The 15,904-nt window shown below is 45.1% G+C and overlaps 1 protein-coding gene across 1 annotated transcript; it reads left to right on the forward strand.

Annotated features, from left to right (window-relative positions):
• Window positions 1-3,555: 3,555 nt before the first annotated feature.
• LOC116093847 (alcohol dehydrogenase class-3) lies at window positions 3,556-15,634 on the forward strand. Its single transcript, XM_031375647.1, has 9 exons — window positions 3,556-3,667; window positions 5,806-5,907; window positions 7,580-7,721; window positions 8,396-8,483; window positions 11,385-11,604; window positions 11,731-11,991; window positions 14,103-14,238; window positions 14,978-15,116; window positions 15,379-15,634. Exons 1-9 carry the CDS (start codon window positions 3,656-3,658, stop codon window positions 15,401-15,403), a joined length of 1,125 nt encoding a protein of 374 aa, XP_031231507.1. The 5' UTR covers window positions 3,556-3,655; the 3' UTR covers window positions 15,404-15,634.
• The last annotated feature ends 270 nt before the right edge of the window (window positions 15,635-15,904 follow it).

The raw sequence follows: 15,904 nt of genomic DNA on the forward strand, positions 1-15,904 counted from the left end.
TGTAGCCCTAGCTGTCCTGGAATTCACTCTGTAGATCAGGCTGGCCTTGAACTCAGAGATCCACCTGCTTCTGCCTCCCCAGTGCTGGAATGAAAGGCATATGCTACCAGCCTGGCAGGTGCTAAGTCATCAATAAGCAAACTGTAATCCATGTAACCACAGAAGCTAGGTATAAAGTAAGAGACTAGGAGGGAGGGGTTGGTCTCCCATGGAAGGGAAGATAGAATAGTTATGGATGGATGGGGACAGGGGGATGAAAGGATGGGAGAATTATATGGGGAGTGGGAGGACACATGGAGTAAGGGAGGAAATATAGGGAAGGATATCTAAAACTAAGGGCCATTTGAGTGGTTGTATGGAAACCCACTACAGTAAAAACTTCCTAAAATATATACATATATGAAGGTGAGCTAAATAAAATCACCAAATATCAGAGGAAACAGATACCCAACTGGACATCTCTCATCATCAAATGAGGTACCAGAAGTGAGCAACATCACTGTTGAGTTGTTCACAAAAGAGGCCCATGGGAACCATGAATCAAGCTTTTGGTTGATCTCCATAACAGTGCTCAGGTAGCCAAGAACCTGATACCAGATAGCACAGGTACCTAGGGGAAAACTAAATATGACCTCTTTGCTGAAGAAACAGTCACACAGTGACTGCTAACAACGATGTGCTATATTCAGAAAGGAGTGCCTTGCTTGGCCATCAACACAGAAGCTTCTCCCTGGAGTAGGTGAGAACAAACACAGACCCACGGCTGGAAAAGGTGCAGAGAGCAGGAGACCTGGAACACTTCTAAATGATGTCTCCATCAAAACCCACCCCCAGGGCTTAGGGAAGCCCATGGAAGAGGCGGTAGAAAGATTGGAAGAGCCAGAATAGATGGACAACATGAAAGAAATGAGGCCCTCTAAAGTCAGGACTGAAGCACATATGAACTGAGAGAGACTGAGGGTCCCAGCCCTGAGAGGGCAACTAGACACAAGCTCCCATCCCTAACCCAGAAGTTATCTCCAATCGATAACTGCTCACAAATGAAAAGTGAGTTCAGTCCAGCACAGTTTCACTGGGAACACTAATCACCATTAAGTACAGGCATCATCATGCTCAGAAGTCAATGCCCAACAGAAGCTTAACTCAGGGAACCTTTGGAGGTTCTCTGTCTCGTGTCTTGCCAGACTTTTTTTTTTTTTTTAATTTATGGATCCTTTGTGTATATATTAGGGTTTCTGGTTGTTTTTATGGGACTCCTATGTGTATAAACATGTGTTTCTGCACATATGTATTTCTTGTGCTTTGTCTTTGGTTCTGTTTCTTCTTTTTGCTCGTTTGTTTTGTTCTGTTCCAGGTTTTGCTTACTATATCATCATCATCATCATCATCCTTTAGATGCCTGCTTGTTTTCTAACAGGAAAGGCTGTAGATTCAGATTGGGGGAAAGATGAGAAGGATCTTGAACAAGTCTGGGGGACATGTGTAATCAGAGTGTATTGTATGAAAAGTCTGCTGTCGACAAAAGACAAACTAAGGGGCACGGTCTGATCATTCCAGCGCGCCTGCCATCTTCTGGGTCTGGCTTCGATACTTGCTATGTTCATTCAAAGTGTGGTTTGCCTACCTGTGTGCCTTGCAATTTCTTTTATTAAAAGACAGATATAATTTACTGAGTAAAAAGGGAAAACATTCTGCAGTTTTTAATTCTTTACTTTATCCGAGTCTTTAGGTAAGCTTATAAACTTTAGTTATTCTCAAGTGTATTTTTTTTTTTAATTCTCAGTCCCTTATAAGTTATAAGATTCTAGAGCTAGAGAGGACTGAAGTTGACCCATCTCCCTTCTCCCCCACTGGATGAGCACAGGGAAAACCCATGCTGAGTTAAGCTCTGGTCAAATCATTTTTGAGGACAAGCCTCCTTAAGAACAGGAATGTTTACGTTTCTTCTCTAGAGCAGTGATCTCAGCCTCCCTGGTGCTACATCCATCCCTTTAATACACCTCATACTGTGGTGACCCCAACCATAAAATAACCTCACTGCTACCTCATAACCATAATTTGGCTGTTAAGAACGATAACGGAAATATCTCATATTCAGGATACCTGATATGTGATCCCCATGAGAGAATCGCTCCACCCCCAGAAGGGTCATGACCCACATGCTAACAAACACTGCTCTAAAGGAAACAGTAGGAAATTTTTTTCTCCCTCCTTCCCTGAGAAATCATGAAAATAAACTTCATAAAGTATGAGAATACTTCCCTCCATTCCACATGACTGCATCCTCTATCGTTTGCAAATGTCAAATTAAACTACAAAGTACCTACAGCAAAGGTCAATCACACTCCAGTTTCTGGCCCTAGTACTGCTCCTTGCAGTGATGAATTGTGATTCTCTATTCCTGTCTCTAGTTTGCAGGCAGCAGCTCTCCCTGTGTGACTTCACTTCTCCAAGAATTGTGAATTCCTCAATTTGTTCAATTTCTTACAGGAGTATAACTTACAATATCCACATGTGGTGGTTTAAATGAAAATGGCTTGTATATTTGAATGTTTAATCACCAGAGACTGGAACTATTTAAAAGGATTAGAAGGCATGAATACAAGATTAGTTTTAAGTAAGTTGAGTTTTAAGCACCCTAATACACACCGGCTTGGTACTTCAAGCCTGGGAGTTAGGAAAACCACCCTGATTGGAGACAGACTCTGGTGAACATCCTATAATTATCATATAAGTTATAAGCCAGGGTGTGAGTTAGTGTGAAGTGAGGGAAAGACTTTGAACAATACTGTGGAGAATGTCAACCCTTAAGGTCTGTCCTCCGGAAATGAGCCTGGAAAAAGAGACAAAATGCAGTGTTTTAGCAGGTACATTTCAACACAAGCACCATTTGGGATTACATCAGCAAATGCAGTATCCTCTGTCTCTACACAGTTGGTGTACTCTTAAAAGGCGCCCATTCTGCTCTTTCGTTCCCTTCAAACTTCTTCTTTCGTTCCTGCAAACTTCTCTCTCTGTGCCCTATGGCCCCTGAAATCCCGGGATCCCGTGGTGACCTGCAGGAATCCGAGCTCGGGCTGTTCCTAGGATGGGCTCCTCTCCCTCTAGTGTTCCTTCAAAGCCCTTGAGGGCAGCGGTGTTGGCTCATCCTGGGCCCAGGCCCGCAAAACAAGGCGCTGCATTAGCTTACTAGCACGTGCAAGCGCGGGAGAAGAGCGGAGCGGGGACCGCGGACAGGGACACAGGGAAAGCGTGGCTCGTCCTACGGGTGCTCTCCACACGTGTTACCACACGAGACATTTCTCTCACTTCTAACGTCCAAAGACTTCACCAATATTAGACAAGGAAGTACCCCAGAGATGCTTTGCACAGACTCAGTCGAGCCAGCCCCGGAAAAAAAAAAAAAAGAGAGCTTCGCAGCTCCACAACTACAGACTCTCCAGCAACAGAGCGCAGGCCCCGCCCTTCCGGCACTAGCCCCGCCTCCCAGCCAAGCCCCGCTTCACGCGCGGACACCTCTTCCCGCCCACACGCACGCTCCGCCCACATCGAAGCCCCGCCTCCTGCGCGCAGCCCCTCCCCTCACGCACGTCCGGCCCAGACCCGGGTTCCGCTACACTCGTGAACCTTAGCGCTCGATCCCGAACTCGCGGACATGGCGAACCAGGTATGGAGGAGGCGCGCGGAGGGCCGGAGCAGAGGAGGGGAACGCCCGGGTGGCCCGCTGCTGCCCGCCGGAGAAGGCGAGCGCAGCCGTGGCGAGGGCAAGGAGGCTTTGTTTCGGCCCCGCGCTTGGAGAGCTGCTTGGTTTTCTGCTCTGCTCCGCCGGAGCCCGGTGGGAAGAGGGCCTGCGCCGGTTGCGCGGGACGGAGTAACTTGCCCGGGGAGCGCCTGTAGGAACAGAGCCGGAGCGCGGGCCGTGCGCAAATCTACCAAGCAAAGTTAGGTTCTTCCTTCGGCCTTTGCTTTCTATGTGCAGCACCGTGTACCTTTTTCTTCAAATCACGTCATTTGACTTTCAAGTCTATCTCCAGTAAACCCAGTGAGTGGCTTGCAACCTTTATTCTGTCAACACATTTCATAAGCGTCAAGTGAACTGATCAGAACCCAGCATTTCTCATTAGGCTTGGTTCCGTGGTTAGGAACGTCTGTACAGAGTTTGTAATCTCTCTGGTAGCTCATTGCTTTAGATGCACGATATAAATTGCATATGGAATTGTAAACTTTACAGGAACCACATAAAATTAATTCTAATGGTATGTTTACCCAACCTAATACTCAATATTATTTCCACATTATCAGTATTTTTAAATTAAGGTTTTTTTCACTCTCCTAAACTTTCAAAATTTTACGTCATGCCCGATTTCAGTTCACACTTGCCTTTTTCTGGTGTTCAATAGCCACCCATGGCAAATGGCTAATGTATTAGTTAGCACAGTTATAAGAGATGGTTATGGTACTTTTACCCCCGTTTGGATATGTCTTAGGATCCTTTCCACTGTGAAGTCTTGCACTAAAGTGATGACATACAAGCTATCCCAACGAAAAGATTATTAGAACACATAATACTAAGCCTGTGGTTCCTTGAATTACTTGCCAAACCTAGTGACAGACCCCAGGTGGGATTTTGTTCTTTGCTTGGCATGCCCTTTGTTGTGCTAGGAATAGAATCCAAGGCCTTGTGCATTCCAGGCGCGTGCTCTACCACTGAGCTACACCCCAGTTTGGGACGTGTATTCCATATTCATCTTTTCTTTTCTTTCTTTCCTCTTCCTCCTTCTCCTTCTCTGTCTTCTCCCCTCCTTCTGCCCTCCACATGCTTTAAAATTTGTATGTGTGTGTGCCTGTGTGTGTTTATATGTACCACATGCATGCAGGAGCCTGTGGAAGCCAAAGGTCCAGGTCCCCTGGAACTAGAATTATAAGTAGTTGTGAGAGTGTAGATCTATAGGACTGAACCTGGAGTCCCCGGCAAGAGCAGTAGGTGTTCTTAACCACTGAGCCATCTCTTCAGCCCTTCAATTTTATATATATGTATACACAATTTAAATATATATATATATATATATATATATATATATATATATATATATATATATGTATTTGTTGTCGTGGTTAATGGTGGTTTTGGGGTGGAAAGTTTGAGATGGGATCTCTCCATGTAGACCTGTCTGTCCTGGAACTTGAAGTGCAGATCTAGCTGGCCTCGAGCTCACTGAGATCCACTTGCCTCTGCCTCTGAGTGCCTACTATATCTGGTCCTTTAATTATATATTGTTCATGATGTTATTTATATGAAACCTAAAAGCAGTTCTCCATTTCACTTAGTGGTTATAAGCTTTTCTGTGACTGTTGTCCGATTTAGTTTTCTTTATTTAGCTTTGCGTGTGTCTGAGTTTGTAGTGAGTGTGTTTATGCACGTTCACAGGTGGGCATGTAGAGGTGTCAGGCTGACATCAGGAGTCCTCTTCAGTTGCTCCACCATCTATTGAATCAGGGTCTTTCACTTGAACCCAGAGGTCTCCAGTCCAGTTAGTCGATCCAGCCAGCTTGCCCTGAAGATGCCATCTCTACCATCTGAGTGTGAAATTATGGAACTGCCTGTAATTTCCTGGGCCCTGCCTCCAGGCGTGCCAGGGAGCTGAACTCTGGACCTCGTGCCTGCACAAGCGGGAGCTTTATGCACTGAACCCTCTCCGTAGCCTGCTACACTAACATTAGCTAGCATTCATCATTATCTGAGCTGCACATGAAGTAATTACTAATTTAAGAGAATAAACTTTACTCCTTTCTCCCCCACTTCAGGTGATCAAGTGTAAGGCTGCAGTCGCCTGGGAGGCCGGAAAGCCTCTCTCAATAGAGGAGATAGAAGTGGCCCCTCCAAAGGCACATGAAGTTCGAATTAAGGTAATGTCCAGCTAAGGCATTGTGGGAGAAACTCTGAAGGGCAGTGTCAAGGAGAAAGCATTGGAAGCCTTCAGCAGAATCGTAGTCCACTCCCCACACCTGCCCTTCAAGCTCAAGTCGGCCTCGCCATCTTTTTGTATTTGCTCGTAGGCAGGCTAAGAAGCCAAACCTACGGATTAGTGGATTGCCACAATAGAAGTTTCATGGTTTGGATTTAAGGTGGTTTTATATGGCCCTCCCCTTTCTGCTAATCCCATAACTCACAGGGTGGTGCTATAGTAGAATCTAAGAACAGACATGGTCTTCAGTTTTGTTTCAGAAAAACTGGAAAGAGGTTCTTGATTGATTAGAGCAGTAAGCAAATGAAGTCCCCCCCCCCCCCAACACACACACACACAGAGCTTTAAATTGCCCTGCCCGTGATGGACGGGTTCTGTGGATCCATTTGTTGTTGTTGTCCCCACCCTCACTCCCGCCCCTTCCCCTCCACTGTGGTTAGAATTTATAGAGAGGCAGAAGGCAACGTTCTAGAGAGAACTTTGATGCCTCGATGTTTGTAAAACTGTGTTTTTGCCCTCTGCTCTCTGCTTGTTTATGACACAAAGTTAATGCCTTAAAGCCATAACCATTGCATGTGTTTGTTCCTTAACGTTCCGGGACAATGCTTCCTTGAAGGGAAAGAGTCACATTCTCTTGCTTCATCCGGACGCCAGGCACACTGTGCACACTAGGCTCTGTCCCAAGGCTTCCATGTATCCGATTGAGAAGCACAAACCCTAGTGCTCTTCAAGGTCCTTTTCAGCCAAGATCTAACAACCGGAAATCTTATAGTACTTCATGTACTTACATTCATGTCCAGTAGACAGTTTGCCCTCGATTACTAAGATGAGTGGCGTGGGCACACCAACAGCTTTCTCCCCGGGAACCTGCTGGCTTACAGCAAGAATGGGTACATAGAGCAGAAGCAGGAAAGCAGAAATACTAACGAGGTTTTGCCTTTAGTTGCTTTTCTCTTTAATGTACATGTTTAAGTGCCTGATTGAGACTATATAGGCCTCGTGCATGCAGGAGCCGGCCGAGACCAGGGAACATTGGGGGCCAGAGGAGATGCAGGGAGTTGTGAGCTGCCTAAGGTGGGCACTATGAACTAAAAGCTGGGTCATCCGTGAGAGCCATAATCACTGTCAGTCACGGAGCCAGCTTTCCAGCCCCAAGATAGCAGTGAAAGGCTCATCTGAATAGAAAGACTCCGTTTCACTAAAAGCTCTGAGTTTTGGCAGAGGCCAGACAGACAGGCATCTCCCAGAAACAATGTCTTTGTAGGCATCACATTCCCCAAGTTAGGACGCCAGCAGTGAGATGGCCCCAGCTGTTCCAGTCCTCTCTACAGCTGAGACATAGCACTGGGGAAGCCACTGGCTATACCTCTACTTGTTCACATGCAACAAAAAGGAAGAGATCTGTGCCACACCTCCTTGTCTATGATCACTACCAGGAAGTCCACCTGGTCTAAAGATGCCATGGGTTGTAAGCATGCTAGTTTTTGGAGAAGTAAAACTATAAAAGAACCGTATCTACAGCTCTGCAGTATCGTGTGAAGTAGTGCCGTGTACCCGACTTGTACTCTAGCTGTGTGTGCACTTCAATGCTTTTCCTCCTGACGTCCTGGTAGATCATTGCCACTGCCGTCTGCCACACCGACGCCTATACCCTGAGCGGAGCTGATCCCGAGGGATGTTTCCCAGTGATCTTGGGACACGAAGGTGCTGGGATTGTGGAAAGTGTTGGTGAAGGGGTTACTAAGCTGAAGGCAGGTAAGGAAGCACGTAAGCCACTGTGTGATGGTTTGGCCGTGTTTATGAGTAGGGACATTACAACTATAAAACTGTTTATGAACTCACTCCCCATCCTAGAAGAACAAGTGTTTTTAACTTCGGTTAAAATTTGATTTTAACTCTGATTTTGCAGGCTGCTTTTCATTTGAAACTGTTTTAAATATATTACCCAAACCAGTTTTAGCAAGTTAGCAAGCCGTTCCAGGGATGCGTCAGTGAGTCGGTAGTTTGGAAACACTCCATCATTCCCCATCATTTTGAGTTTTGTTTAGATCAAAAACTTTGAAAGGTACCTTTATGTGCATGGCTGGTCAGTTTCTGAACCGTGCTCTGTTTCTAAGCCTTGAGGTTGTTTCTTTCTAGACTTGTGTCAGCTGACGAGAGTAGAATTCTGCTACGTTCACTTAGAGCAGTGGGTCTCAACCTTCCTAATGCTGTGACCCTTTAAACCAGATCTGATGTTATGGTTACCCCAACCATGAAATTATTTCTTTGGTACTTTGTAACTAATTTTTCATAATGTAAATAATTGCTGTGCAATTCCTGTAAGCGGGTCATCTGACCCACAGAGGGGTCTCCACCTCCAGGTTGAGAACCACTGACTTAAGCCCAGCTGCTCCATTCAGGATAATAACTCCACATCCGATTCTCAGGTGACACGGTCATCCCACTCTACATCCCACAGTGTGGAGAATGCAAGTTCTGTCTGAATCCTAAAACAAATCTTTGCCAGAAAATAAGGTCAGTATCTTTTTATACTTTTTTAATATATATAGTTTTTTTTTAAAAAATCTAATGTGCATATGTGTGCTAAGTATATATGCCCATGTCTGTAATACAAGCAGAAGCCACAGCAGCTCATCTCTCCCGAGCCCCTACTTCCCATGTTGTGTGACAAAACTCTTCCGGGAGGGACTCAACACATGTCATCCCAGACAGAGAGCCCACAGCAGACCGAGCAGAGATGCCACTAGACTCCAACGTGGCGAAGCAGCTGCGCTTTATTGGGCTCACTCACAGGGGTGTGGGTGAGGGGAGCAGAACTACTCAAAGCCAGCCGCACTGGGCCAAGGTCACCTGGTACGGCTTGGAGAAATTAAATCAGGCCAGTTGGAGGGTCCACAGCAATTTTATTGAAAGCAGTCAGGCTTTTGATGCCTTTTCAAAAACAGAATATAGTGGCAATTGCCAGGATCAATAACAGCTGTAGTTGCCAGGATATAATGAAGTTTGCAGGCTACACAGAGGATACAGGATTAATACCTAAGACCAGTCGACTATCTAGGGAGCGTACAGAGAAACACAGAGTGACCTGGATGCTTCACTGCCTGAGGGAGAGTCTCTTGGGAACTAGAAGGCACAGTGTGCCTCAGGAGCCATGGACTCTTCTTCTTTTTTTTTTTTTTTTAAAGATTTATTTATTAACTTTATGTATGTGAGCACACTGTTGCTGTCTTCAGACACACCAGAAGAGGGCACCAGATCTCATTACAGATGGTCGTGAGCCACCATGTGGTTGCTGGGAATTGAACTCAGGACCTCTGAAAGAGCAGTCAGTGCTCTTAACCACTGAGCCATCTCTCCAGCTCTCGAGCCATAGACTCTTAACCTGAAGAACCCATGACACATGCCTCTCAAGGCAGCTAGGCCAGGCCACAACTCCATGGTTCCCTGCATCTGCAGGCAGCTCAACAAGTTAGTGTCCTTCCCAAGGGACTCTATGCCCCCTCCAGACAGCTCAGCTGACTTCTGCTTCTTCCGGGCTCTGGGCTGAGAGTCTTCTTTGCAGCTTGGCTCCCTTGTCTCAGGGGGACCCTTGGCTTTTATTGCTTACTCTGGCAGGGAGGGGCCTAGGGTATCTGGCCAGTTTCAGGGATTTCCTGGTGCTTTTTGAGTTGTGTACCTTCCTGCAGAAGGAAATGGTTACACAACCTCTGCAGCCCATACCTTTGAGATTCCATCTCTTACTTAGACCAAAGCTCTCCATTTCAGCTGTGCTGGCAAGCAAGCCCCTGGGTCCGCCTGGCTCCATTCCTCCTTGCCCTCAGCACTAGGGTTACAGGCTAATAAAGTCCTGCCTGGTGTTACTCGGGTTCTGCGCTTTGAACTCAGGTCTTCATGCTTGCAATGGTAATTGCTTTTAAATGCTGAGCCATCTGCCAGCCTTCTTTATTCTTATAATAAGAGATCTCCTGGTGCTAGAGAGATGGCTCAGTGAGGAAAAGCACTTGGGCAAGCTGCTCTTCCATAGGACCTAGGTTTGATTCCTAACAGCCAGATGGTAACTCTCAACCGTCCATAACTCCAGTTCCAGGGGAGCTGACTCCCCCTTTCAGGACACCAAGCACATGCCTGGTATACATACATACATACATACATACATACATGCAAAACACCCATACACGAACACTATACACATACTCAACAAGTACTTGTATAATGATTTATGCAGCACATTTTCCAGGAGTTACCTAAATCTGTCTTTAAAGAGGCTTTGCTATCAGTGTTACTAAGCTCTGTCTTTCCAGGGATGAGAAAATCAAGCTCAGAAATCTCAGTTTGCTAGTGTCACCAGCCATCAAGATATAAAACACAGCTTGTTACCAGGCATGGTGCCCATTCTTGTAATCTCAACACTTGGGAAATGGAGGCAAGGAGGTCCCAGATTTGCAGCCAGCCCAGACTATGAACAAACTTGTTCAAAGAGCCAAAGAAGAGGGGGCAGAAGAGGGAGTCATATTTTTTTGAATACATTCTCTTTCTGTAACAGCTAAATTTGCAAAGAAAGATGTATTTTTAAAGGTGAAATGTTCTTTTTATGAGCTATTTCATTGCCCATTAAATCAGAGTAATAAAAGTTACCTCATAAGGTTGGTGTGGCGCCTATAGGAAATAACAAACCCCCTGACACAGAAAGGGTAGTTGTCATAAGGTGTGGCAGGCCACTTGAGGACCCTTTGAGGCCACTTAGATCTTGCTCGTGCCTTTTTTATTGCAGTAGAACATACACCACTACAGTACTCATGGTACACAAATTGTAAATGTGCAGCCCAGTGAATGTGTGCGTGTATACCTACGTCCTGGATAGATCCTGCGCCCAGACATTATACTCCTACAGCAGTGTAGAGAACTGTCTTCTCGTTTGTCTATTTATTCATGTATATACTTTAGAGTGTTCATCTGAGTGTAAACTTGGATATTGTGTTTATTAGAAAGGATGAACGTTCTGACTGAGAGGTGGCTCAGTTGGGGAAATTCAGATTCCCCAGAAACCACAGCAGAGGCCGCAGCAGAGGCACAAGGGTGTGATCTCAGCACACCCCTAGGGAAATGGGAAGAGGAGCCACCAATCCAGAAGCTCAGCTCAGCCGGCCTGACTAGCGCAGTAGCACAAAGACCCTGTCTCAAACAGTGGAGAGGCAATGAAAACAATCTTATGGTTGGGGGTCACCACAACATGAAAAAATGGATGAAAGGGTTGCAGCATTAGGACGGTTGAGAACCACTGCTTTCGAAGTTTTTTGTCTTAATATAGTTTTCTGAGTACCTGCTAGTCATTTTTTTTTTTAAACTGATTTTTTTTTCTATAGAGTTAGGGAAATGAGTCTACCCTTCCATTTTCCTTTCCTTTTTCTTCTCTAGAGTCACTCAGGGGAAAGGATTAATGCCAGATGGGACTAGCAGATTTACCTGCAAAGGAAAGTCTATTTTTCACTTCATGGGAACTAGCACATTTTCCGAGTACACAGTTGTGGCTGACATCTCTGTGGCTAAAATTGATCCTTCGGCTCCTTTGGATAAAGTCTGCCTCCTCGGCTGTGGCATTTCAACTGGCTATGGGGCTGCTGTGAACACTGCCAAGGTAAGAGACTGGCCCTGGCTTCAGCTTCTGCCCTCACTCAGTTCAGTGAGACATTGCTGGCACACCATGGCCGGCCTTGTGAGCCTGTGACTGTTAGCTGGCAGCTGACGCTGTCTTTGATGATAGGTGGAGCCTGGTTCTACCTGTGCCGTCTTTGGCCTGGGAGGAGTTGGACTGGCGGTGATCATGGGCTGTAAAGTGGCTGGTGCATCCCGGATCATTGGTGTCGACATCAATAAAGATAAATTTGCAAAGGCTAAAGAATTTGGAGCCTCTGAATGTATTAACCCCCAGGATTTCAGTAAATCCATCCAGGAAGTCCTCATTGAGATGACAGATGGGGGAGTGGACTACTCCTTTGAGTGTATCGGCAACGTGAAGGTCATGGTGAGTATGTGTGCTATCTATGTTCTTTCTGGGCTTCGGATTCTTTTCTGAAGTGCAGTTTCCTCACAAAGGTTTTGTTCTGAAGGAACAGTTTTGATAGGAATTGATTCTAAGGAAAACAGGAGATGGAAATAGCTCCTTGAACTACTTGGACTATTTGAATGGGAAATTACAGAAGAGGGGCTCAAGGAAAGATGGATTTAAAAAATGTTTTTGTCTTTGAGTACATGCTTACTGAAATGAAAAATTTAGTGTGAAGAGCATGAGCTTTGAAACTGGATATGTACACACATCCTAACATGGTCTCCTGAGCAAAGGATGCAGATTCTAGTAGCATGTAGCCAACATTAGTGAGTTTCCTCCAGTTCCTTCTGACAGCTTCTTGCACTGAAATATTTAAAGAAAAAGCCTTTAGATTTATTTATGTATATGAATGCCTTGCCTACCTGATCCACTTGATTGCTCTCTTCTCCTCAGGAAGGAGTTTTTTCAGCAAGGAGAGTTTATGGGGAGTAAAGTTATTCTTAGGAAGGTTAGCTTAAACTTGATGAGGGGGCACTGTGGGTGGTATCCCATGTTGTGTGGTATATTGGCATGTCTTCATTTAGCTCACCTTTGCATCCGACACCCTGACAGTGTGACTCGGATGGGAGGTGATGATGTGACTTGCTTGTGAAGAGTGGGTATTTGCTTTCAGAATCTGTGTGTGGTGTCCATGAGAAAGAAGGGCTTATCAAGTAAAAATAGCATGGCTCTTCTAACCTAACAGCATCCCCTAGCGCCAGTCCTGGTGTTTGGTCTCCTTCCAACCATATTTGATTGTCATGATGAACTTGTAGAATCGCCTCTTGAACCTCTCTACTCCATTGCAGCTCAGCCTGTTCTAGGACTGCTGTGTTCGCCATGACTAGGGTCATGCTCTCATGCACACAGACTCAATTTCCCATTCTGTCTGATGAGGACACATTTGCATCCCAGGGCCCAGGCAGGGGAGACCACACTCTCACCAGCCCCTTTCTTACCACCTTGGCCTTACATTGTCACACTCTTGCAGAGCTGTCTTCTTTTGGGCCTTCTCCAAGGTTACTAAGAGCTGGTGTACATTTCTATCTCTCCTTTCTCTCTGTCTTTCCTCCTCTTCCAGAAACCATCATCCATCCCTGGTGTGAATCCCACCTGCACCATCCATACTTGCCTGTTCCCTCCCCTGTCATAAAATCCCTTCTGTTGAGATCAGAAGCTTGAGAAGTCTGTTTGAACCTTCTCCTTCATTTCGATTCTCTGCTGGCCTTTTGTGATTCTTCCTAGATGGCACTGGGTTTGATGCCCCCTCTTCCCTCCCCAAAAGTCAGTCATTTTCTGTAGCTAATGAGCGTGCTGAGGCCAGAGGGGTGGGCAGCTCAGACAGCTGCAACTACATCTCCTTTCATGGAGAATTCTAGAAAGTTCCTTTCTGACAGCTGTCGTTCTTAGTGGAATGAGTTGGTACGTTGTGCCTTGAATTAGTGACGTTGAATTAGTTTTCCATTTATCTGTTTGCTGTGTCTGTTTTTGAGAAATATTGTTTTCTATCCCTTGCCCAGGCTATTTGGCTTTTTGTTGTTAGGTTTTTAGGAGTTTTTTGTAAAATCTGGGTATCAGCCCCGAGATGCCTGTGCTCTGCCCCACTGTTTCCCTCTGCTGTGCAGAGCTCTTTTGTTTGCTGTGCCCCCATCTGTTTATTTCTGCTTTCACCAAAAATGTCTCCCCATTCAATGTCTATTTCCCTTATATTTCTTCTGGTAGTTTGAAAGTCTCAGGTCTGACGTTTAAGTCTATTTGTAGCTGATTTTTATAACCCATGAGAGAGTCACTCATTTGTATTGTGGACATAGGATATAAAATTAAAGTAGAAAGCAAATAAAAGCTTTAGATTTGCTCAATTTCTGTTAATAGGTTAATTTGTAAATATAATTACTCAAGAAAATAAAATTACTAAACATTAAGTTTGGGCATCTGTTACCATTTCTTTAAGACTGTGTTGCCCTCCTCTACAAGGGTTTCTAGGGAAGAGAGCATTCCCAGTGCAGGCCGTGAACTCCTGTGACTGCCTCTTATCTCTATGCATGCAGAGATCAGCCCTTGAGGCGGCCCACAAAGGCTGGGGTGTCAGTGTGGTCGTTGGCGTGGCTGCTTCAGGTGAAGAAATCTCCACTCGTCCATTCCAGCTGGTGACAGGGCGCACATGGAAAGGCACTGCCTTTGGAGGTAACTCAGTGGCTATGTAAACTTTTCTCTACCCTGTTTCCATTGGCATAATTTAAAAGCCAGTCTCATTTTCTTATATTAACACAGATCATGACATGTATTGTTATTGTATCATGAATTATTGTTTCATGGGAGACTTGAAGAGGCTTTCAGAATCAGCCAGTGTTGACTGCTGGTACTGGGGAGACATTAAATAGTGTCCTGGACTGCTTAACCAGCACATGCTCGAGGGGGCACTGTGTTCCAGTAGCTGGATTTGAAAGGACCATTGAAGCTAGAGTTGCATAGTCACTAGGCAAGTGTCTCCAGCAGAATACTGCAGTGTGTGTGTGTGTGTGTGTGTGTGTGTGTGTGTGTGTGTGTGTGTGAGAGAGAGAGAGAGAGAGAGAGAGAGAGAGAGAGGGAGAGGGAAAGGGAGAGGGAGAGGGAGAGGGAGGGAGAATGAGAATAAGAATAAGAATAAGAATCCTTCCTGCCTTGGCCTCCAGTGTAGCTGCCTTTTCAGGCCTGGTCCATCAGTCCCAGCATTTAGTAACCCTACTATAGGAAAAGAACAATAAATCTAAAACGTTTACTTTTTCACAACTAAGGATGTATCTGATTCTTTCTTCACTTCACACCAGTTTTAGAATGTCTCCTTCCCCTTTAACTGCCTCCGCATCACCAAGAAGGGAACATGACTAAGCATACGGCAGAAACTTGTTGCATACGTTCTCCAAAAGAATGTGATTTCTTTTAGGATGGAAAAGTGTAGAGAGTGTCCCAAAGCTGGTGTCTGAATATATGTCCAAGAAGATAAAAGTTGACGAATTTGTGACTGGCAATCTGTCCTTCGACCAAATTAACAAAGCCTTTGATCTGATGCACTCAGGAAAAAGGTGAGTTTCCAATTCACCTGCATGTTACAGAATGTGTCCATGGTCTTAAAAGTTCACCATTCAGGGCCCATGAGGTGGATCAGAGGTGGTGCCTACTGCCAAGCCTGATGACCTGAGTTTGATCCCTAGGTCCACATGACAGAAGAGAACTGACCTCCACAGGCATGCCAGGGTGCATACAAACACGCACACACAGAATAAATAAATCTTAACTTTTTTTAGTTCATATTTCAAATTTTATTCTTATTGCTCTTTCTCACAGCATTCGAACTGTTCTAAAGATGTAAATTCTGAAGAGAACACAGTCCATCCTGCACTCTTTCCTGTGACTGGATAGAAACAGATGGGATTTACAAGCTAACTGCCTTTTAGACTTTAGAAACGACCAGAAGGAATGTGCGTAATCTTGGCTGTAATCATGAACAAGGCAAATTGTCATCATGGTTTTCTGAACCCTCCACATAAATAATTGCTGCTCACCAGTGCAACATTTTAACATAATAAAAATACTTTCTGCATTTGTGTTTAAGTTGAACATCTTATCATCTTCTTTCAGGCTGCCCAGTACACTGGTGATCAATTGTGTCTAGAAACAGTGCTAACCCAAAATGAAGGTTGATTTTGAATTCGTTAACAAGCCAAATTCAAAATAGTCTTTCTCAGCAAATACCATTTGGAAATGTATACTTCAGCCGGGCAGTTATGGCACATGCCTTTAATCCCAGCACTTGGGAGACAGAAGCAGGCAGATTTCTGAGTTCAAGTTCTACAGAGTGAGTTCCAGGACA

This window comes from Mastomys coucha, unplaced genomic scaffold (assembly GCF_008632895.1).
Source record: "Mastomys coucha isolate ucsf_1 unplaced genomic scaffold, UCSF_Mcou_1 pScaffold16, whole genome shotgun sequence".
NCBI classification, from domain to species: domain Eukaryota; kingdom Metazoa; phylum Chordata; class Mammalia; order Rodentia; family Muridae; genus Mastomys; species Mastomys coucha.